This window comes from Phoca vitulina, unplaced genomic scaffold, assembly GCF_004348235.1.
Source record: "Phoca vitulina isolate PV1807 unplaced genomic scaffold, GSC_HSeal_1.0 scaffold36, whole genome shotgun sequence".
NCBI lineage: Eukaryota > Metazoa > Chordata > Mammalia > Carnivora > Phocidae > Phoca > Phoca vitulina.
The window spans coordinates 10587334-10612308 of NW_022589739.1; the positions used below are offsets into that span (position 1 = coordinate 10587334).

Consider the following 24975-nt stretch of genomic DNA (forward strand, 5'->3'; position numbering starts at 1 on the left):
TTATCAGTTTTTGAAAATATTGCATAAAAAGAATGTGATGTGTATTATGTTTTTACTGGGAGTTAGTTTATTCAGAACCCATTCAAACCCACCTTTGCATAACTTTCCACTACCATAGAGCCTGGGAATCTAAAAGACTTGACTTTTGAGTCTTTCTTGCAACTAGAGATGAACATCAGACTCATTTCTGACCAGTCAGATGTGAGTAAAAGTCTACTGAGACTTCCTTTTAAATCTCTTTCTTCTTCTCTGGAATATGGAGTTGAATTTGGAGTATAGTAGCATAATTTAGAATGGCAGAGCAGAAAGTAGAAAGAGCCTGGTTACTTGATGGCACAGTAGAGCTCTCTTAATATCTCTGAACTGCGTGATTCCTTGTGTGTGTGTGTGCATGCATGTGCACATGTATGTCATGAGATAAATAAACTCCCAATTTGGCTAACCGCTATACTCTATTGTCCTTTATATACAGCTAAACACAATCCTAATTGACAGCTTTTTTACTAACAGTAAGGAAGCATGTTTTCCCTTTTTAATGTTTTGTGCCATTTTGCTGGCCAGTCCATGGTCATGACTTCTGGTTTCTGTTTACTTTTTACTCACTCTCCGGGGTATGGAGTGTCTTAATCTGAGCAGGTAATGTGAAAAAGAACAACAAAAAAGGTCTAGTGAGAAACTGTTAGCATTTAGTTAATTGACAGAGCATACTGAGGAAGAGGGTATAAAAATCTATAACCTGGGCATCCAAAATACATGTCTTGGTGGTGAAACTTTTTTTTTTTTTTCCTTTTCCTACTTAGAGCCAATGCAGGCTTTTGGAAAGAAGTCACTCTGAGCTTAAGAAGTGAGGAATTATGCTCCACCTACTTGGGGGTGGTGTAGTTACATAAACTATTTGGAAATTTTCTGCATGAGAGGTTTGTTTATTCTCCCCTATGTACTTATTTATTAGATCACTTATTTGTATGAGTATGTACTCATGGGTACTTATTCTGTACTTCAGTTGTAATCTAATATGAGAACTTCTGACATGTAAAGAGCTTTGAATCATCACTCCTGTCCTTAAAATAAAAAAGGCTGAAAAAAAAAGGAAATTCAATGACTTTTCATAGACCCATCAAAGAAGTGACATTACAGGGCAACTGCCACCCCCTAATTTGGAGACACAGGTGAATACAGAGAATCTGGCTAGCTGGAGCAGAAGGTGCTGAAGGCATAGATTGGTAGGTACTTCAAAGGTAATTTTGACAAATCCTGAGTATGAGTGTGGTCTAGCATGAGAATGAGAAATATTTGGGGGTTCAGTCTTAGGCAGGTCCCACACTTTAAATCCAGCAATCCCAGCAGATTCTCACAGTAAAGATCCAAAAGAGGTCCCCTGGCTCTGGCAAGGGGAGGAGAAAAGTTAACATTGTGAAATAATCCCAGAGCATTCTCCATTATAAAGTTCTCATCTCCAGGAGAAGAGATGTTATTAGAGTCATATCCCACCTAGACGAAGGGCATTCCTCTAACTCCAGGAAGTCAGTTAGCCTTGTGACCTCAGTTCTCTGATGGGTCCAGGTAAAGTGGTTGTTTTCCCAGCCATTTCTTGATGTAAGGATGGGAGTGACACTTTTAAACTTTCTTTATAAGTTGGAGCTGAAAGGAAGCCTCACATAATTTTTACTAACTTGTTAGTTTTCCAATCTCTCTCTATCCATTTAAAGATGTTTTGTCTATCATTTCTACTTGTTCTCACCAGGAGTCTTTGTCTGAATTATCCTATTAGCCATTAGTGGAAGTGGAAATCCAGTCTCTTGGATGGCCAGAATAGGAGATTAGTATCTTTCTCTTGGGACTTATTTTTTTCTCCCTGAAATGTCAAAGGATCCAAACCACTGTGTGGAAAGAATAACAGGCAATTTGACCCATCAAATAGTGCACTACTGTTTATCAGCAGTCAATGCTTCTGTTCTTCATATATTGGACTGTTGTGGGGTAGTCGAATGCAAGGGTCAGGAAAGAATCCTTGAGACTTTGGTGCAAATTCTGAGTTTCAGTAGCACAGGGACAAGACCTGTGGGCAGAAAGAGCTGCACTTTTTGCTGTATGAAGCTGGTGGTTATATCCTTAGTGCTCAAGAGGGAGGGGACATGCAAGGTGTATTAGATCACAAATGTTTCTTAGAATTTCTAGTTGTAAAACTACTTCCACGAGATTTCTCTGGTGCTTATCATTCAGTTTGCTATTAACTATTGATGAATATATATGCAATCATGAGACCCTTTAAGAATGTAGCAACTAGTGCATATTTAGTCCCTATCAGGACTATGCAGGCTCTCAGTCAGCCTTCTAGTCTAAAGGTGACCATTTTTCTGCTTCTATCCCTCATCAAGACTGTGGTCTAAATGGGGTGTCTGTGCCTATTGGATCAGGGTCCCCAAATGTTGGGTGATGATTGGGAGGAAGCCAGTGGCAAGGTGGTTAAAGATTTCAGCTGAGGCAGAACAAAGGAGATAGAATTTTATTGAACACACTGCAAGGGAGCAGGGGATAGGACAGCTGCGGAGAGGCTGTCTGCAATGAGGCAGTGGATGGGGGCTGTTTTTCAAGGGGTTAGATGAGGAGGTATGGTGATGTATGGAATTCTCCCCTTTTTGGTAATTGTGCTTGATTGTAAATAGCCCATTGGTCAGTTAGGGTCTATGGATATTTTGAAGTGGGTGGCCTGATAGATCTGTCTGTATTCAGCCAGGTGGTCGCTGTGGGCCCTTTCTACATTCCATTACTCAAGCCTGTTTGCCTAAAAGAAGCCTCTACAAAGATCACTGTTAAAAACAGGTAAAAGCACATGGTCCAGTTCTGCCTTGTCTGTAGATATAACAGAGGCCTGCTATCTTACTCACTCTGGTTTTTTTTTTTTGAAGATTTTATTTATTTGACAGAGAGACACAGTGAGAGAGGGAACACAAGCAGGAGGAGTGGGACACAAACAGGGGGAGTGGGAGAGGGAGAAGCAGGCCTCCCGCGGAGCAGGGAGCCCGATGTGGGGCTCGATCCCAGGACCCTGGGATCATGACCTGAGCCGAAGGCAAACGCCTAACTACTGAGCCACCCAGGCGCCCCTCTAACTCACTCTGTTAAAAGAAAGATAATTCCTTGAATTTTAATGGCCTAAATTTCTCAGTCTTGGCCTCTGTGATTTTGTGATTTGTAAGGAATATATATTTTGGTCACTCAGGTGACCAAAATATATTTTTCTTATGTATTTGGTCTTCATCCATGGTTCCCAGCTCACAGCTCCTAAAACCCTTGGGATTTCCTGTGATAAGGGAGATAAAGGTCTCTTTTGTTATGTTAATGAGGTAACTTTTGGAAAGCCCTTATGTAATCTAAGGATTGGGGGCTGTTTGCCTGGAGAACCAACCCTATGATTTGAGGGTTAGAACTTTCAGACCCCCCCCCTACCCCCACCTCTGGGGAGGGGAGAGGGACTGGAGGCTGAGTCAGCAAATAGCCAATGACTTAGTCAGTCATGACTATGTAATGAAATCCCCATAAAAAAGGACTGGGTTCAAATCTCTTCCCAGTTGGTGATCACATGTTGTTGTGGGGAGAGTGTTGTACCTGGAGAGGGCATGGAAGCTCTGTGCCCTAATGATGTGAAAAGTTGGGGTTCAGGAGTGAATGGTCAAGAAAATATTCTTGAGATGTTTTTGGTGCAAAAAAGGTGGTTTTATTAACGCATGGGGACAGGACCTGTGGGCAGAAAGAGCTGCACTGGGGTTGTATGGAGTGGCTGATTATATAGTTTCAAGTTGGGAGGGGATTGAGGAATAGCATAAGTCTCTAGGGAATTTGGAAGTAAGGTTTCCAGGACTTTGAGGAGCTAGCTGTTGTTAGGAAAAGTCATTTACTACTGTCTCGTAAAACTTTAGTAATGAGACCCTTCAGATGTGTATCATTGGGCCATATGCTTGGAAGAAGATTGCTAACATACATCCTGGGGGATAGAGAGAAAGGAGGTTTCCAAAGGCATTTTATATGTTAAAGAAGACTTACAGGATCCTGGAGATCTGGGCTAATGTTAAGCTAAAGTTGCCTTTGCCTCTAGCAAAGTATTAACATCAAGGCAGCTAAGTTCCTGGAGGAAGGTCACTCTGCCTGTCCCAAGTACTTGTCAATGGGCTGTAAGTTATAAGGAAGTTTAATTTTTTTTCTTTTGCCTTTGTTGTCCACATCACTGACCACATACATTGCCACTTTCCCCACTGCATCTTGTCAGAAGTACAGGTAACAACGTGGACTTGTGACTGGTATATGAAACCCAAGGAAGGGTCATTGGAACCTCCAGTCTGTATCTGGTTGGTCAGGAGCACAGGTTGGACAGTCTAGGCCTTGCAATAGGCATCTGAAGCAGGGGGTAAAGGCAGTCTTGTAGGACTGAACCCTTAATCTGTGGAATCTGATGCTGTTTCCCTGTAGATAGTGTTAGAATTGGGTTGAATTCTCAGACATGCTGCTGGGTGTGTGTGTGTGGGGAACCCTCTCTCCTCCATCTCTGTGTTGGAATTGGGTCTGGGAACCCTAGAAGAGGCTTCTAAGTTTATTGGCTCATGTTAGGCTTTTCTTTCCAAAGTCAGCAATAATGCCATGTGACTAGGTCAGGGGAATTTCCCAAACTCATTCGCATGTCACTTGGGAGCTAAAATTCCACCCTTGCTGGTTTATATTCTGGCATTAAAATAAATAAAAAATAATTTTACCAACTTTCTCTTCTCTCTGTTCACAAACTTGTATCATTTCTCTTATGGGGAAAGATCTACTCTAGAGAAATTGCTGACCTTTATACTACCAATGAACTGCAGCACCTTCCTGGGATTTTCTTAATTCACTTGAGAAGTTCAAGTAATGTTGAATGTTAACAAAAAGCGATTGGGATATTCTTCTTAGTGTTTAATGCAAATTAACTCAAGAATTGTTAAAGAGTTTGTAAAGTGACAAAATAATTCCTATCAAACTCTTGACTTATAGACAGGAAAATTGCTGCCAACTTTTAAATGGAATTTTCTTTTATTAATGGAGAAGTGATATATCATTTCATTTAGTTAGGTATCATCCTCCCGCCCCTTTTTTTTTGTCATCTTAATTTCTGTTTTTAAAAGTTAGTAACAAGGTTGAATAGAGAGAAAAGTGTTAAGAGCAGGGACTTTGGAGCCTGACTGCTTGTGTTCTAACCTCACTCTGCAACTTCCTTCCCATTTGACCTTGGGCAAGTTTCTCAACTCTCTTGCCTCATCTGCAAAAATATAAATAACAATTGTACTTGTTTCATAAGGTTGTTATGCAATTATATGAGTTAATATTTGTGGAATGTTTACAACGCCTGACATATCGTATATGCTGTACAAAACAGGTGAATTAATTTGAATTGTTGTTCCTAGCAATTGGGAGACATGGAATTTTAACCCAGGGCTGTTGCACTCCAAAGCCTGTGCTCTTTCTGTAATACCAGTTATAAAACCCTGCCCTTTAAAGTTGGCTCTTCCTGGACACATTGTCACCCAAACCAAGCACCTTCTGGAAGCCCACTCTCAGCTCCTGGGTCCGGAGGGCATACACCATGGGGTTAAAGGCTGGGGGCATGACACTGTGTAGCACATTGAAGAGAGCAGGGATGACGGGGACTTTTCTTCCTGGCAGCTGGGTGAGAGACACAACAATAACAGCTGTGTAGAAAAAGAGAATGAGGATGAGATGGGAGCTGCAGGTGCTCAGGGCCTTCCATGTTGCTTCAGCAGAGTTCAGCCTCAGCACTGAGCAAATAATCAAAGCATAGGAAGCAAACACCAGACCCATGTCACTCCCAACCATAACCCATGCCAAGGCCAACTGGTAAAATCTGTTCACAGTGATGTCATCACAGGCCAGACTGGTGACCCCCAAGTTAGAGCACAGGCAGTGGTCAATTTCATTCCTGGAGCAGTAGTGTCGCTGGGCAGCCAGTACGGGCACTGGGATGGTCAGCAGGCCATTCCTGAGCACCATGGACAGTGTGGCTTTGATCACAAAAGCCTCGGTGACTATGGAGGGGTACCGAAGGGGGTGACAGATGGCCACATATCTATCGACAGCCATGCAGAGGAAGATGCCTGACTCCATGCCCATAAAAGAGTGGATGGCATAGATCTGAGCAAAGCACTCAGGGAGGCTGATGGCCTTGGCATCAAACCAGAGAATGGCCAGGATCTTGGGCATGATGGTGGTAGCCAGGCCAATGTCCACTATAGCCAAGATACCAAGGAGCCGATACATGGGCTGGTGCAGGGAAGGCTCATGTTGGATGGTGACTAAGATGAGGATGTTGGCACCGAGAGCTAAGAGGTAGAGCAGAGCCAGGGGCAGGGAGAGCCAGTGCTGCCAGGAGTGAATGCCTGGGAGCCCCATGAGGATGAACTCAGACACCTGGAACCTGGAGCTATTGCTTATAGTCAGGGTGGTATCCATATCATGGGATGTCTTCTTCTCAGCATCCATCTGTGAATTAAGGGGAAATAAGAATAGGCTGTGGTAAGCTCAGCTGAGGCTCAAAATTTGTGTATCCTCAGCCCACTTGGACCCTTGAAAGAAGTTTGGATAAGAACAACAGAAGAGCCAAAATAGATTCTAAGATAAAGATTTTAGCAGAATAAAAGTGAAGATTTACTGGCTTTGTTTTTTGGAAATTCTGGGTAGATTTGTGTGTGTGTGTGTGTGTGTGTGTGTGTGTGAGGAATGCAGACACACAGCAGAAGACTTGTACATTATAAAGAACCCAAAGTTAGAGGGCAGAAGTGTTTTCTCCACTGTTGGGGATCTTTAGGAGGAGACCATGCAGCCACAGGGAGAACCCTGATCGAGTTTTTCTTTTAAACAGTGCCTGTGGTTGACAAATGATTTCTGACAAAAATCATGTCATTTAATCTTCACCCAACAGGGGTTGTTATTTACATATAAGGATACAGAGGTTGAATGATTTGTCTAGATAAGAATCATATGTTGAAAACACTAATAAGTGAGAAAGCTTTAGCAAAATTTTAATCTCTGCCATACTCTAGGAATATCACTTCTTTTCTCTTCTGATTATGAAAGTAATGTTAAAGACTTGCATAAAGCTGTATTTTAAAATCATCAATTTTAGTAATAGATTTAAGGAGAGAAAATTACCACCAGACTTCCACCACTTTCAGAGTTTTGTGTGGTTGAGAGCTGTAGGCATTTGTCACACACATTTAGACTGTTTCATTTAAGTAATTTCACAGCTCATTTTTGGTCCTTTAAATACTTGGTCCTCCTCATTACCACATTCTCAGTTTTGTTCACTTTTGAACTGTTGCAGACTATTTTCAAGAGTTTGTATCAAAAAGCATACAGGCTTTATGGTTTTGGAAACCTTCAATACCTGAGAATTCTTTTTTATTTTTAACCTTTATTTGTGAATAATACCTTCCCTTTGGAAATATTTAGGTATCAATATTGCCTTTCCAAATCCCTACCTTTGCTCCATTTGATGACGTTAAGTGTAAGATCAAGGCCAATGAATGACCATGCCATTTATAATTATAATAAACATATAGTACTCATGAAATTGAAAAAGAAAAATAAGAAAAAATAAAACAATAGCACTTTTAGAAAACAAAAAACAGAAGTTAAGAAAAATAACCATAAATCAAAATCCCAACAAGCAAAGGTAATGGTTTTAACATTTTAGAATATTTCATTTTCAGCGTTTTTCTTTTCTGAAAGAAAATTTTTTATGAAGTTTCATGTAAGTGGAATTCTTCATCCCGTGCTTTTTCTTAGCATAGTACATATAAATTTCCTGATGCATTGGGAAACTTTATAAACATTTTTTTCAACGGCCACTAAATGATGTCATATGGCTTTTATAACATTTTCCCCAATTTTTGTTTGGTTTTACATACTGCTTACAAATTTTAAAATACATATTATGTATATATTTGGATATATGTATATTGTATCTTACACAATTTTTAAATGTTTTCTTTCTAGGACTTATAAACTTAAATAGAACTCTTTAATGAAGAATTTATGGGTAGTCTCCATGGGAATCTGTGAATTTCTTAAATTTATATGGAAAAATTTGTCTATCTTTACATTATTCTGGGGAGAGGAACTGTTTAGCTTTCATGTAATTCTCAAAATATTCCATTATTCAATCAAAAAACAGTAACAGAAGACCATTTTTCACATAAAATTTTGATCAAGTTTCACTTCCCTTTGACTTTTAATTTTTAATGGTTGACCTTCTGGTTTTGTGATGCAACTTATTTACATGGACTTAGTTTTTCTGCTAAAGAGAGATATGTAAATAAAGTGATTTTGCATGATTAAACAATGGTTTCTACATGTCTTACCAAGCAATTATTATGCCTCTTTGGTAACATAATAAATTTTTATATTTATAAGTTCTATAGAGGGCACTCAGTTGTTTCTATTTTTTTTTCTGGTTAATTTTGTGCCAATATCAAACTGAGTTAAAAATTTTAGTTTTATAATAAATTTAATTCACAAGAGGACTATATTCCCTTATTACTTATTCTCTTTAATTTTAAAGTCCTTTTCATGTGTTTATTTTCCAGATTAAACTTGGATTTCCTATATTGAGTTCTAAAATAACAATTTTGTTTGGGATTGTGCTAAATTTGTAGCTTAATTTTGGAAAAAAAAAGTTGACATCCTTATACTATCAAGTCTTCTCATTCATCAAATGTGGATTCTCTCTGCCTTTGTTTAAATCTTTAAAAAATTTTTACTAAAATTTTGTACTTCTGCACTGTTCTTATTATGATTATTAGTATTTTGAGATATTTTGAATGCATATGAGTTTTTTCATTATGTATTCGAATGTGTATTTATGACCTATGGAAATCCAGTGAATTTACCTTTTTTAGTGTTATTATATTGGTTTTTGTTATTTCCTTTTGCCTTCATTCATTTTGCTAAACTTGTGCTACTTTTAAACATTTGGTGAGTTTTTTCTGTATCATCTCAACCAATTAATGGTTGCTGGTAAACCAAATATTTTGGGTTTATTATTTTATAAATTGCAGTTTTATTGTTTTGTTATTTCTGTCTTGTGCATCATCCATTTTGCTAAACTGTTGTCAATTTTTAAATTTTTTCCATTAATGCTCTTTTTCTGATTTTCTGGGTATAGCAAAAAGTTGCTTGCTGGGCGTCTGGCTGGCTTAGTCCATAGAGCAGGCAACTCTTTTTTTTTTTTTTTTTTTTAAAGATTTTATTTATTTGACAGAGAGAGAGATAGCAAGAGCAGGAACACAAGCAAGGGGAGTGGGAGAGGGAGAAACAGGCTTCCCATGGAGCAGGGAGCCTGATGCGGGGCTCGATCTCAGGACCCTGGGATCATGATCTGAGCCGAAAGGCAGACACTTAACAACTGAGCCACCCAGGCGCCCCAAGCAGGAAACTCTTGATCTCAAGGTTGCAAGTTAGAGTCCCATGTTAGGTGTAGAGATTACTTAAAAATAAAATCTTAAAAAAAAAAAGCACAACAAATACCTTTTTAAAAAAGTTGCTTGCAAACAATGCTATTTTCCCTCTTTACAAATATTAATATATCTTAATCTTTGTTTCTTATCTCACTGAAACAGTTGGAAATTCATGATCAATGTAAAATAAGTATGATGGCAAACATTTTCAATTTTTTTGGTTGATTTAATGGGAACTCAGCTTCAGTTTATATTAAATATGAGGTCTTTTAAAAACAATCATATGTCTTTTTATTGAGTGTAATAAAGCAGTGTTTTGTTTAAAGTTGCTTTTGTTCTAGGAATCTCGGGTATAGAATTTATTATTCTAGGCCCGTCGATTTATCATTGATTTACTGACAATCCTGGAACTCAGTCTCACTTCTTTCCTGTTTCCTAGTCACAGATCTTAGTCTCTACAAAAGTCAAGGGCCTGAGAGAAGGAGGTACAAATCAAATAAGGAAAGCCATAGAAGGCAAGGATAAGGCATATACTAATCAAATTCGGAGATGAGGAACAGTTTCTTACAGGATGGTGGGAAACGTCCATCCCCTCACCTCTCAGGGTGCAGGTCATTGACTGGTTTACTTACGACTTCGAGAAGGTCTTGGAAGAGACCTGCAATGCCTTCTGTAGCCGCGTCTGGTCTCCTGGCTTCAGCTGCCTGTGTTCAGCTTTTTGTTGCTCAGAACAGATTCCTGTCCTTGCTTGCCATCCCTGGAGTCTGGGGTTTTTGTATAAATTAGATCTGTGAGATGCCTGATCCTGGTGTGGTGCTCTCTAGGCCCTCCCTACTTTATAACAAGCATCCTGCAGGGGCTTTTTTGGCATTGCAATGGGAATACAACCCAAATGCTCTTAGGGGTTAGTTCACAAGATGTTTGGGTCCATTCAACTCTAGTCCCAGGGTGGCCCACCGGATGGACGGCTTTTCACTCCAGGTTCCTCAAGGATTAATTCACTCTTGTCTGATGAATAGTGCTCCTCATTCTAGGAAGGTTTTGAAATCTCCCTATCTCAAAATATATCTTTATTCTATATCGTTTCCAGAGATTGCCCCTATCTATTTCCTGCATCACAAACATTATGAGTAACCTCTTTATGTTGCTTCCACATCCTCACCTCCTATAGATTTCTTGTCTCACTTCAATTTAACTTTTGTTTTAGCATCACATAGAAATTGCTCTTGCTAATGACCTCAAGTGCCAAAAATATTGGATATTTTTTAGAATGTAATCCTACCTGACCCCTCTCTACTATTTGTCTGTGTTGATCAGTTCCTTTTTTAGGACCACTTGCCTCTCTTGTCTTTCATGATGTTGTAATTTTAGTGTTAATTAAACTGGAATAAAAGAGTGATATAGAATTTGTATTCAGATCAAATGTTGCTTAATCAGAGATGCATTCTCTGGTCATTTTATCTAAAATAGGAGTCCTGACTCTATAACTCTCTGCTCTATTTATCTCTATGGCACATATCACAACATGTCATATTATCAAGTCATTTATTTGTATCTCTTTTCTTTTTCACATTAAAATGTAAGCTCCCCAAAAGCATGCTCTTTGTAATTTTTGTTCACTGCTCTGTCCCTGGTACCTAGACCAGTTCCTGGCATATAGTAGATATTTTATGAATATTTGTCAAATAGATGAATGAATATTGAGAAGAGTGAATAGAGAAGCAGTCTAGAGGAATTTCCAAGTGTGATGCTTATGTTTATATACAGTGACATTTACCCTTTTCCATTTAATAATACATGTATTCTAACTACATATACTATTATTAAATAAAACTTTAATTTTTATTTTAATATTTTCAAATTAGCTTAAGAAACTTCCATTTACTTCTTTGTTGCTTAAAGACTGCTGTCAGAGATTCTAACAGTTAAAAATTACTTGAAACATAGTAACATTGTGATGGAATGGAATCAATATATATTTAAGTTTTTATTTTAATTCCAGTTAGTTAACATACAGTGTTATATTAATTTCAGGTGTACAATATAGTAAGCCAACACTTCCATATATTGCTTTGTGCTCATCACGATAAGTGTACCTCTTAATCCCTACTGCCTACTCAACCCATCCCCCTACCCACCTCCCCTCTGGTAACCATCAGTTTATTCTCTATAACTAAGAGTCTATTTCTTGATTTCTCTCTCTCTTATTTTTCCCCCCTTTGCTTGTTTCTTTTGTTTCTTAAATTCCACATATGAGTGAAATTATATGGTATTTGTTTTTCTCTGACGGACTTACTTTGCTTAGCATAATACACTGTAGCTCCATCCATGTCATTGCAAATGGCAAGATTTCATTCTCTTTTATGGCTGAGTAATATTCCATTGTGTGTGTATGTATATATATATATATACACTGCATCTTCTTTATCCGTTCATCAATTGGTGGACACTTGGGTTGCTTCCATATCTTGGCTATTGTAAATAATGCTGCTATAAACATAGGGCTTCATGTATCCCTTTGAATTATTGTTCTTGTATTCTTTGGGTAAATACACAGTAGTGTGATTGCTGGATCATAAGGTAGTTCTATTTTTAACTTTTTGAGGAACGTCCATACTGTTTTCCATAGTGGCTGTATCAGTTTGCATTCCCACCAAAAGGACACTAGTGTTCCTTTTTCTCCACATCCTCACCAGCATTTGTTGTTTCTTGTGTTGTTGATTTTAGCCTTCTGACAGGTGAGAGGTGATATCTCATTGTAGTTTTGATTTGTATTTCCCTGATGATGAGTGATGTTGAGCATCTTTTCATGTGTCTGTTGGCCATTTTATGTCTTCTTTGGAAAAATGTCTGTTCATTCTTCTGCCTATTTTTAATTGTATTGTGTTTTGGATATTGAGTTTTATAAGTTCTTTATGTATTTTGGGTACTAACCCTTTATTGGATATGTCATTTGCAAATATCTTCTTCCATTCTGTAGGTTGCCTTTTAGTTTTGTTGATTGTTTCCTTTGCTGTGCAAAAGTTTTTTCTTTTTATGTAGTCCCTATAGTTTATTTTTGCTTTTGTTTCCTTTGTTTCAGGAGATATATCTAGAGAGACGTTGCTAAGGCCTATGTCAAACAAGTTACTGTCTGTGCTGTCTTCTAGGATTTTTATGGTTTCAGGTCTCACATTTAGGTCTTTAATCCACTTTGAATTTATTTTTGTGTATGATATAAGAAAGTGGTCCAGATTCATTCTTTTGCATGTTGCCACCCAGTTTTGGAATGGATCAATATTTTGATCCATGTGTGAAATTCATTTTTTTGCTATAATCAAAGATATGTAATGTTTAGCAATTTTGTTTAATAGAATATTACATTGTTTGGGTTTTGTAATACATTGCAGAGTGAGGTGTAGCTTGCTAAAATTAAGGTATTCCAAGTCATAAATTATTATTGTCAAGCTATAGCCAAAGAAAGTCACAGATTTGTCAGAACATTAGGGAAATTTGTTTCTGGACTGTAAAAAAGCATGGGTCAGGGGAGTAAGCAATTCTGGTGGAACAGCAATTATTTATATTCCTAATTTTTGTAACAATAAATTTGTATACTGATTAAAAAATATGAAGTTGCACCCAAGAAGGACTTGGGAATAACTATGTGTTGTTCAGGATACTGTGGAAAATGCTATGGAGAGAAATGGTATAGATTTCCAAAGGAAGAACATTGATAAGCATTTCTTAGGTTTATTCTCTACCCTGAAATCACAAGGTATTTCAGAAAATCTACAAATATCTAAAATTACCTTCTCTAATAGAATGTCAGTTGCTCTGGGAATGACTGCTGTCTGATAGTTTTCACTAATGAACTTGCCCAAAGGAAAGGTAAATATGCTCAGTGGGTTTCTTCACAGTATCAGAGGGATTAAGTGATAATAACAATAGAATAGGATGGAATTATGCATATTTTCAATCACAGACAATGAATTGGCAATGTGGTCTGAACTGGACCTTTGATAACAGAACAGTAAGACGAATCTCAGTATGGTGTGCAAGATTATGGAACACTATGAACTTGGAAAAAGAGAATGTAAAGATGGGCATACAATGCTCATTAGCAAAACCCTTTTGTGAACTCAGAAGTGGCCTAGCATCAACAAGTAGATGTTTAATCCACTTCCTGGAGGAGTCTTCTTGGGTTACCTGAGATGAGTGGTCATGAGATTATTCTAGTGATGCTATGATGGGCAGTAAATAAATAAATCAGGCTAATCCACTGACTCCTTCTGAAGCTCAAAATTGTTCTGTTTGTTAACAGGGACAACCAGAAACTCAAGACCACTATGGGTCACTACCAGACCGACATGTAGCTAGCAAGTGGAGGGTACTGATGGTTCCTGACTGCGATAGGGACATATTCTGGATTTCAATTTGCATATCTGGTCATGGAAACAAATGCTTCAAATATCGTCAGAGGATTAGAATAGGACATATTTTAATTTGGATCCTCTGTTTATATATCCTTATATCAAGGAACCACCTTCCAACAGATTAGTGAAAAGATGCTCAACATCACTCATCATCAGGGAAATACAAATCAAAACTATAATGAGATATCATCATGCATCGGTCAGAAATGGCTAAAATTAACAACATAGGAAGCAACTGGTGTTGGTGAGGATATTGAGAAAGGGGAACACTCTTTCACTGTTAGTGGGAATGAAAACTGGTGCAGCCACTGTGGAAAACAGAATGGAGGTTCCTCAAAAAGGTAAAAAATAGAACTACCCTATGATCCAGCAATTGCATTATTAGGTATTTAACCAAAGGATACAAAAATACTGATTTGAAGGGATACATGCACCCTGATTTTTATAGTAGCATTATCAATAACAGCCAAACTATGGAAAGAGCCCAAATGTCCATTGACTGATGAATGGATAAAGAAGATGTGGTAAAAAAAAAACAAAAACAATGGAATATTACTCAGCCAATAAAAGAGAATTTAACCTTGCCGTTTGCGAGGATGTGGATGGAGCTAGAGAGTATGTGCTAGGCGAAATAAGTTAGAGAAAGACAAATATCATGTGATTTTACTCATATGTGGAATTTAAGAAACAAAACAAATGATCATAGGGGAAAAAAAGAGAGAGGCAAATCAAGAAACAGACTCTAAACTATAGAGAACAAACTGATGGTTATTATAGGGGGGATGGGTTAAATAGGTGATGGGGATTAAGGAGTGCAGTTGTTGTGATGAGCACAGGCATTGTACGAAAGTGTTCATTCACTATATTGTACACCTGCAGCTAAAAACTAATATTACTCAGTATGTTAACTAACTGGAATTTAAATAAAAACTAAAAAAAAAAATAATAAGGTATCTATCTTACTGCCTTACACCATAGAACCAGAGGAGAAAAAGAGATTAATCTATTATCTGGAGTGATTAAACCCAATAACGAAGGGGAAATTAGGTTGCCTGTATGCAACGGGGACAGGTAGACTGTGCTGGGAAACCAGGATATCCCCCAAGGTGCCTCTAAGTACTTTACACAAGTTATTGCAAGTTAACTTTACAGTTTAGTCTTTATTAGGTAATAGAATATTTGATTGGACTCTGACTGAATTTGAGGAATAGGGTAATTTTTCCAGCAATGTATACAATGACTCTCGGGATTGTGCATCTTGTTATTTTGGGGAAAAGATGAGAACTTCTTTGTATGAAGAATAGCTGTATTTTTTATGTTTATTATTTATTATTTTTAGCTGTCTCTTTTAAAATAGAAATATTGATTGCTGAGATTAAGAATCTCTCATATCATTGAGATCATATGATACATGTCTTTCTCTGATTGACTTATTTCGCTTAGCATAATACCTTCTAGTTCCATCCACATCGTTGCAAATGGCAAGATTTCATTTTGACTGATAAACCACAGACCCGTACCTCTGAAACAAATAATACATTATATGTTAAAAGAAAAAAAAGAAGATAGTAGGAAGGGAAAAATGAAGGGGGGGAAATCGGAGGGGGAGATGAACCATGAGAGACTATGGACTCTGAGAAACAAACTGAGGGTTCTAGAGGGGAGAGGGGTGAGGGGATGGGCTAGCCTGGTGATGGGTATTAAAGAGGGCACGTACTGCATGGAGCACTGGGTGTTATACGCAAACAATGAATCATGGAACACTACATCAAAAACTAATGATGTAATGTATGGTGATTAACATAACATAATAAAATAAAATTAAAAAAATAGAAATATTGAGTTGTTTTATTGTTGTATGGGAATTCAAATGTGCGTGAAATGTGAGTAGTCAGAGGTGTGAACTAGGCTGTTAATTGACTTATTGTGCCTCAGTTACACATCCTGTTTTTTGGCCTGCTCTGTGAAAATGGATTTGGGTCCTTTATGTAATATGCCTTTATCCACTGGAATCAACTTTGGCAGTAGAGGGCACTGGAGAGACATCATAAGAAGAGAGGGTTTTTTTTGTTTATCTTTAAGTGAGGTAAAATTCAAATAACATAAAATTCAGCATTTTAACCATTTAAAAATGTTTAATTCAGTGGCTTCTATTACATTCACAGTGTTGTACAACTATCACTTCTAATTACAGAAATTTTCACCATCCTCCAAAGAAACCCTTTTGTACACAGTTTCCCATTTTCCCTTTCCTTTAGCCCATGGTAATTATTTAGCTGGTTTCTGTCCTTATGGATTTGCCTATTTTAGATATTTCATATAAATGGTATCATACAATATGTGCCTTTTTCTGTTCGGCTTTCTTTCATTTAGCCTAATGTTTTCAAGGTTCATCCATGTTGTAGCATGTATCAGTACCCCTTTCCTTTTTCTGGCTGGATAATTTTCCATTGTATGGGTACACCACATTTGTTTAACTCACTCATCAGTTGATGCACATTTGAGTTGTTTTCATTTTTTGGCTATTAGGAATAATGCTGCTATAAATATTCATGTACACATTTTTATGTGGACATACATGTTTTCAGTTCTCTTGGGTGGTACCTAAGAGTGGAATTGCTGGGCCATGTGGTGACTCTTGTTTAATCACTCAAAGAACTGCCAGACTGTTTTCTGAAACCGCTGCACCAGTTTATATCCCCACCAGCACAGTGTGGGTGTTTTATTTTCTTCATAACTTCACCAACACTTACCATCTGTATTTTTAATTATAACCATCCTAGTGGGTGTGAAGTGATATCTTATTGTGGTTTTGTTCTGTACAGTAATGAAGACACAGCTAATGCTGTTTTGAAAAGACATGTTCAAATTAAATTGTCCACTGGATATGAAAATAAATGTGCTAGAAAAGACAAATAGGCAAATAAATAATAAAATATTGCGACAGTATTAAAATCACATAAGACAAAACAAATGGGTAAATATAAAGCACATGACAAAGAGGAATAGTTTATAAAGATAAAACAGAGGGCACATCCCTTTTTATACTCATGGCAGATAGAGTGGAGAGAATAATTAACTGCTCTTATCTTTCTGTTGTGTCAGAATTTTTGCTGAGACTCCAGGTTGGATGTTAGATGTTTACATATTTTCAAAAGAACTGAGAGACACATCCCCAGAGAGTTGTTGAAAGTGGTCTGCACTTGGGGTCCTACACATAGACTCATGCTGTGTGTTTTTGAATGAATGAATACATAAATGAAAAAAAATGTGTGAATGAGAGTTCAGAGGCAGCTTTGAGGATGGCTCAACATTGCTATTTACCAGCTGATGAGTTTGTATAATCATTCAACCTGAGCACCTATTTCTTTGTGAAAAAGGGTTAATAGTAATGGTCCCTAACTAAGAAGGCTGCTATGAAGACTACATGAAATTAGTTGATCATTGTGGGAAAATGTTCTGCAAACTGTAAAGAACTCTTCAAGGTTAGATGTTGTTATTACCCTACTCCTTTGGGGTAGAAACAGTGGAGGTTGGCTTAAGTTCAAGCCCTTTTCTGTGACTGTCTCTTGCATACCTTTTCTTACTGGAGGATTGCTTTAGTCTGAATCAGTGGCCATTGTCGGTCAAAGGTGAAGTAATAGCTCCTTTTGGAGAAAGTTTATAGTCTCTGTTCTTGGGTAAGTGTCCAAGCATTACTCTTAGGATGGCTGGTCCTACATATGGACTGACTTCCGGCAGGTCTGCTGTGCTGCCCAGGGCTCACTTCCCTGGTAGGACGAGCTCATGGTGTTGCTTAAGCCCCGAGCAGTCTTCTAAGAGGTTGTTCTCCAAGGTGGACTCATGCAAACTTTCTGAGGCCATTCTTCATATCATGGTCCAGGATATTGATACATAGGTCCACAGACTATCTCATACTGCTGACCAGCCACACCATGAATCAAGTATTAAGCATCTGTCATGTGCAGAGTTCCTGTACTAGGCTCAGAGAAAGTACAAAATGAACATGGATCAGCGTTCTTGCACTCAAAAGTGTACATTTTTGTTAGATGTGCAAAAGATAAAATTTAATTTAGACTTAATTGGTTATTTGGAGCTACTTTTCTAGGGCGTTTTCTAGGACAATTTTCTTCCTTTCCTAGGAAAACTTTGTTGCATAATTAGATCAGTTTTTCCATGTGTATATCATATCTCAAAGACTGTTTTCTTTATTATCTCTTTTGCTTGTCATGGCATGCTGTGACTTTTTGAATCAACAAAATGCTATGATTACTACTACTTTTGAAGGATTGAAGCAGAGTGAACTTTCACAAGTTCTTCAAGATCATGTAGAAATTCTGGAACAGAGCAAGAGGAACAGGGAGAATAGTGCAAAGGTTATGAAATCAGACTTCCAAGGAGTAGAATCACATCTTCCCCACTTGAAAACTATGCTGGCGGGGCAAGTTCTGTAACCCCTAGTACCCTTAGCTGTACGTTGGGAATAATATTGTATGCGCCTCATAGGGTTATTGAGTATTAAATCAGATTTGTGTGTGTGTGTGTGTGTGTGTATCAGTTATCTGGCCTATGAGAAGTACTTAGCACTTGTTAATCATTAATTAATTAATTGATTATTATTATTGAGATTATCTGGTACGAAAATACAATTTTTTTCTGTCTTTTTAAAATAGACATTTATTTGTTTTCTTTTCCTTATTATGAAAATGACATGAAAAACACATAAATATGTACAAGTTAGAGTCAATTCATGCAAATAGTTTTAAAGTCTTCATTTTCTATTACTATTAGTGAATTTTTTGGAATAAATTTTTGCTTACATTTAGACTATTTCTTTTGGATTTTTTTCTAAATACAGGATTACTGGATAAAAGAATATGAACATTTACAAACATTTCAGTAAATTTTATCAAATTGCTTTTTGGTGCACTTGGGCCACTTGACGTTCCTACCAGCTCTGGGTAAGAGTATCAGTCTCAGAATCGCATCTGTGGTCAGCAACATTTCACTTTTCTTTTCTTTTCCTTTTTTTTTTTTTTTTTTTTTGCCCATAGGATCCAACAGTACATTAAAAGGATTATTCACCATGACCAAGTGGGATTTATCCCTGGGCTGCAAGGTTGGTTCAACATCCGCAAATCAATCAATGTGATACAATACATTAATAAAAGAAAGAACATTTCACTTTTCTATTCTTACTTTGGTAACAGGAAATTTCATTGTAATTTTCATATGCATATTTTGATCAGTGAGACTGACAGTTTTCATGATTTTATTGGCCATTTTTTTTTCCTAGTGAGAGATAAAGGCAGATTACAACCCAGGTCTAGTGAGATCTAAAACCTCTGTCCTTTCCACACATGCCTTCTAAAGCTGGAGTTACTTAGTGGACGTATCTTCACTCAGCCCAAGCAGTCTCTGGAAGCCCAATCTGAGCTCCTGCATCCTGAGTGCATTGACCATGGGATTGAGTGCAGGGGGGATAACACTGTGCAGCACATTAAAGAGTACAGGGATTAGGGGGATCTTTTTCTCTGCAAGGTGTGTGACAGACAGCACAATGATACCTGTGTAGAAGAAGAGAATGAGGGTGAGGTGGGAGCTGCAGGTACCCAAAGCCTTCGACAATGCTTCTGGTGAGTTCAACCTCAGCACAGAGTGAAGGATTAACATGTAAGAAGAAAACACCAGAGCCATATCACTGCCAATCAGGATCCAAGCTAAGTTGGTAAAATCTGTTCACAGTGATGTCATCACAGGCCAGACTGGTGACCCCCAAGTTAGAGCACAGGCAGTGGTCAGTTTCATTCCTGGAGCAGTAGTGTCGCTGGGTAGCCAGGACAGGCACTGGGATGGTCAGCAGGCCATTCCTGAGCACCATGGACAGTGTGGCTTTGATCACAAAAGCCTCAGTGACTATGGAGGGGTACGGAAGGGGGTGACAGATGGCTACATATCTATCAACAGCCATGTAGAGGAAGATACCAAATTCCATGCACAAGAAGCAATGGATGGCATAGATCTGAGCAAAACACTCAGGGAGGCTGATGGCCTTGACATCAAACCAGAAGATGGCCAGGATCTTCGGCATGATGGTGGTGGCCAGGCCCATGTCCACAACGGCCAATATGCCCAGAAAATGGTACATAGGCACGTGCGGCGTGACCTCACATTGGATGGTGATCATGATGAGGATGTTGGCACCAAGAGCTAAGAGGTAGAGCAGAGCCAGGGCCAGGGAGAGCCAGTGCTGCCAGGTGTGAATGCCTGGGACCCCCATGAGGATGAACTGGGAACTCTGGAGCCTGAAACTGTTGATAACACTAGTGGAGGTATTCGTGGTGCGGGTGCCCCGTTCTCAGTGTCTGTCCATAGAACTGAAATAGGAAGAAGATTGCGTTTGAAAGTTCAGCTTGGGGTCCTCATAATGCAGACTCCCACCAATGATCTAGTTTCTTTTGTGTGTGAATAACCCTCAACATTATTTTTTTTTTTTTTTTGCTCCTGGAAATATTCCACAGGGGAGTAATAAAACAAGCCAAAATTTGTTCTAAACATAAAGGTTGGAATAACCATTTATCATTACCACCTGTGTATCTAGTAAGCATGTTCAAATGTATATATCAAGAATAATCTTCTTACCAACAGATAACAAATATTAATATTTGGTTTCCTTCCGTTTTTCTATTTTATATTTAAGCAGTTTACATCATTATATGAGGATAATGTTGTATCTTGCCTTTGTATGTTAGCATTGTGTTCTAGGACATAAAATAGGCACTCAGTAAAAATTTATGACGTGGATGAATAAATAAACCACAACTTTCCAGTATCATTAAAAGCAATGTAGAATCTTAATTTTGATGACTGCTTTATATTTCTAAATTTGGCTGTACCATAATTTACTCACCACTATCTTATTTTCAGATTATTTCCTTTAAGTAGAGTTTTTAAAATGATACAAAAGTGATACATACAAAGAACATAGCCATCTTGGAATTTTATTTTCAGTAATATTTTGATTTTAAGTGTTATAAATGTACATGGTTAAAAGTCAAATAAAATAAAAAATATAAACAACAGACAGTAAGACTTCTGTGCTTGGGTCTCCTAAATCCCTTCCTTTTCCCCAGATGCAGCCAGTAACCCAGTCTCTTAGGAATCCTTCCAGAGATAGTTTTTGTATGAACAAGAATCTACCTATATTTTTCTTATAAAAGACAAAAGCAAATGTTAGCATACTCATCATACCCTTTATCCTTTGTTTCCTTTCCTTTTCTTTCTTGATTATCTTGAGACTGCTCCATATCACAAACTAGATATGCCTCACTGTTAAGTACATGATTTTCTACCACATGGATATCTGATAATTTAATGAGAACTTCTAACATTCAATTTGTTTCAAGTATTTTGTTACTGTAAAAAATGATGTACTAAATGTACTGTTCATATATCTTTATGCATATGTGTAAGTTTATAGGAAAATTTCTAAGAGTGAATTGGGGGGTGAATGGAAAAAGAAAGATTTTGATTGATATTGCCAAATTGTTTTTCAAGAAGTTATTCTGCGGGTGCCTGGGTGGCTCAGTCAGTTAAGCGACTGCCTTTGGCTCAGGTCATGATCCTGGAGTCCTGGGATTGAGTCCCGCATTGGGCTCCCTGCTCAGCGGGGAGTCTGCTTCTCCCTCTGACCCTCCTCCCTCTCATGCTCTCTGTCTCTCATTCTCTCTCTCGCAAATAAATAAATAAAATCTTAAAAAAAAAAAAAAAGTTATTCTGCCCCTGTATGAGAATATGGCTATTTTAAATGCTCTTGATGTATACTGAAATGTTGCTTCATAGATACACTGTAGAACTTTACATACCCAGAGTTTGCTCAGGATTGTGTTTATGTTACTACATCCATCCATTTCATCACATCCCGAATTAGGAATTTTAATTTAAAAATCTTTGTTAATAGAGTAAGTAAAAATTGATATTTCAATTTTGGTTCAGTTTTCACTTCACTGTTGAGTGACCTTTGACATTTTCTTTTTTTTGAACTTCGACATTTTCAAAGATTTATTTTCCACTTACGTGCTTCTTCACTAATTTTCTCTTTTGTCTTTATGTGCAACTTATCTCATAGTATTAAATGAAATAATGTTTTTCAAATGCTCAGTGTGGAGTCTTAACAGTACAACCTTATTAATTTGTATGGATTTCACTCTATCTTTTTTTTTTTAATTTCATTATATCTTAAGGATATTACCTCTGTTGAATTTTCTGGAAATACTTGCTTCAATTCATTTTCCATTAAATTCTATCTATCTTTTCTAAAAAATGATTTATACACGTGCATACACAAACTTTTATATAGTCATAACAATTGTAGTTTTTATATTATTTTGTGACTTTTAAACTTTTAATACTGCAAAATCAGTATTTTAATAAATATTTAATAGCATATTCTTTATGAAAATTTATTTTAATTTAATTTTTTTAAAAAGATTTTTTTTATTTATTTGACAGAGAAAGACACAGTGAGAGAGGGAACACAAGCAGGGGGAGTGGGAGAGGGAGAAGCAGGCTTCCCGCCGAGCAGGGAGCCCAATGTGGGGCTCGATCCCAGGACCCTGAGATCATGATCTGAGCCGAAGGCAGACGCTTAATGACTGAGCCACCCAGGTGCCCCTATTTTAACTTAATTTTTAAAAAAAATTTGAAATTTCAGGGGCGATTGGATGGCATAGTCGGTTGAGTGTATGACTCTTGGTTTTGGCTCAGGTCTGATCTCAGGGTTGTGAGATTGAGAGAGTTTCTCTCTCCTTCTCTTTCTGCCTCTCCCTCCCCATCCCATTCTCTCTCTCTCTAAAATAAATAAATTAAAAAAAAAAAAAGAATTTGAAATTTCACATGGAGTGAAAAAGTATCTAATTTCTCCCCACTAATAGTTAAACAATTGTTTCAGCACCATTCAATAAATGAGACTTCTTTTTTCCCATTATTCTGAATGTCCTTTTTTGGTCACATATTAAATTACAACCTATATTCAAAGATCACTGCCTCCCAGGACAATCTTTTCTGTTGTTAGTGTCATTACCAATTGAATCATGTATTTACCACACAATAGGGGAGATTCTTAGTAATAACTTCAAAAAATGTTTTAAATTAATGTTAATTTAAATGCTATTCTTTGGAATATTATATATTAAAATACAAATTAATTATGGAAGAATTGATGTCTTTATCCATTGATTCTTTCCATTCAGAAATCTATATGTTTTTCCTTTTTTGTCATAGATATTTTTGAATTTTTTCTACTATTATTACTTTTGTCTCTCTTTGTATTTCCTTTTTTTAAAAAAATATTTTATTTATTTATTTGACAGAGAGAGAGAGCACAAGCAGGGGAAGTGGCAGGCAGAGGGAGAAGCAGGCTTCCCGCCGAGCGGGATGCCTGATGCGGGGCTCGATCCCAGGACCCTGGGATCATGACCTGAGCCGAAGGCAGCCGCTTAACTGACTGAGCCACCCAGGCACCCCTCTTTGTATTTCCTAATTGGCTACTGTTACCTAAGAAAACTCCTGATGACTATTGTTTTTTAAGACACTTTCCAAAATATAGCTCTTTTACACTATTGCTTTCCAAAGCTAACGGTGTTTTAGTAAATTTTCTGTTTCACATTGTTTTTGGTAGAAGAATATATTTCCTACAGTTAGATAAGTTTGACTATTGTAAGTTTTTATTTTGCATCATATTAAAATGTTTATACATTTCTAAACGATATAAGGGAACAGTGATAGTCAATATCTGTGTCTAGGTCTGGACTTGAAGTAGAATATCTCCAGAACTTTCCCTTCAGTGTGCCACTGGCTAATGATTTTCTGATGAATGGTCTCTATTAGTTTTGATGATTTGATGTCTATTTCTAGTTCTTGGTGTTAAAAAAAATCAGAAATGGGTAAATTCAATCACTATCTCTTTTCAGGATCTTGGATCCGTAACTTAAATGGGAGGATCTCCTGTTGGCACCATTCTTTCAGCTTTGACAGCATGCCTCCCCAGTGTCAGGCTCCGAGAGGCAGCCTTTGGTTGCTCTTTTGTTAGGCAGGGATTTCTACTCTCCAGAGAATTGCTCAGTCTCATTTTTCTCACTTGTTTTCCAGACCTCAGGCTTTTGTCTCTTTAGGGAAGGTCTTGAGGAATAAGAGGGCCAAAGTCAGAAGGATCAAAAGAAGGAAGCAAAGTGAGAAAGCCAAAGATGCAGAGAAAGAGAGGCAGGGCAACCAGAACCCAGAGCTAGAAACATAGAACCAGAAAACGGTGCCCTCCCCTCCCCTTCCTTCCCCTTGACCCCTGGTTACTCCCTGCTAGGAGGTCCTGTAGAGATCCTTTCCAAATGGAACTGCCTTCTATAGCTGCTTCTATTCGCTTGGCTACACCTGTCTTTTATGCCTTTGTTGCTGGCAGTACACCTTCTCCTCTCCCCTGGGGCCTGAGCAGTTGCACAGATTGGAGCACAGAGTTGCCCTAGACCTTCTTGGCTACTCCCTAGGTCCTCCATGAGGCTCTCTGTAATCTTTTTTCTTGTGTGAACCAAGGCATGGTGTCTTTTTGCCATAGCCCCAAATGGCCCCCAGTGATCTTAGACATATGTCAAGCTTGTTTCAGGGAATAGAAATAGTCAGCCCCCAGTCCCATGGAAAGCACTATTATGTGGTCCCTCTGTCTTTTTAAAATTTTTAGGTTAGCCATTTACTTTTTCTTTTTTTAAATTTTATTTTAATTCCAGGTAGTTAACATACAGTGTTATATTAATTTCAGGTGTACAATATAGTAATTCAACACTTCCATATATCACTTGACGCTCATCATGACAACTACACTCCTTAATCCCCATCACCTATTTAACCCATCTGTCCACCCACATCCCTTCTGGTTATCATCCATTTGTTCTCTATAATTAAGAGTCTGTTTCTTGATTTCTCTCTCTCTCTCTCTCATTTTTTCCCTTTTGTTTCTTAAATTCACATATGAGTGAAATTATATGGTATTTGTCTTTCTCTGACTGACTTATTTTGCTTAG

General features: G+C 37.6%; 2 protein-coding genes across 2 annotated transcripts; both read right to left on the minus strand.

Annotated features, from left to right (window-relative positions):
• Positions 1 to 5514: 5514 nt before the first annotated feature.
• LOC116646241 (olfactory receptor 688) lies at positions 5515 to 6489 on the minus strand. The gene has a single exon (XM_032426833.1). The coding sequence runs from the start codon at positions 6487 to 6489 to the stop codon at positions 5515 to 5517; it is 975 nt and encodes a 324-aa protein (XP_032282724.1).
• A 12796-nt stretch (positions 6490 to 19285) lies between these two features.
• On the minus strand, positions 19286 to 21213 carry LOC116646242 (olfactory receptor 56B4-like). The gene is given in 3 exon segments (XM_032426834.1): positions 19286 to 19631; positions 19633 to 20229; positions 21158 to 21213. Coding segments are annotated over 3 exon segments (999 nt in total).
• Positions 21214 to 24975: the final 3762 nt, after the last annotated feature.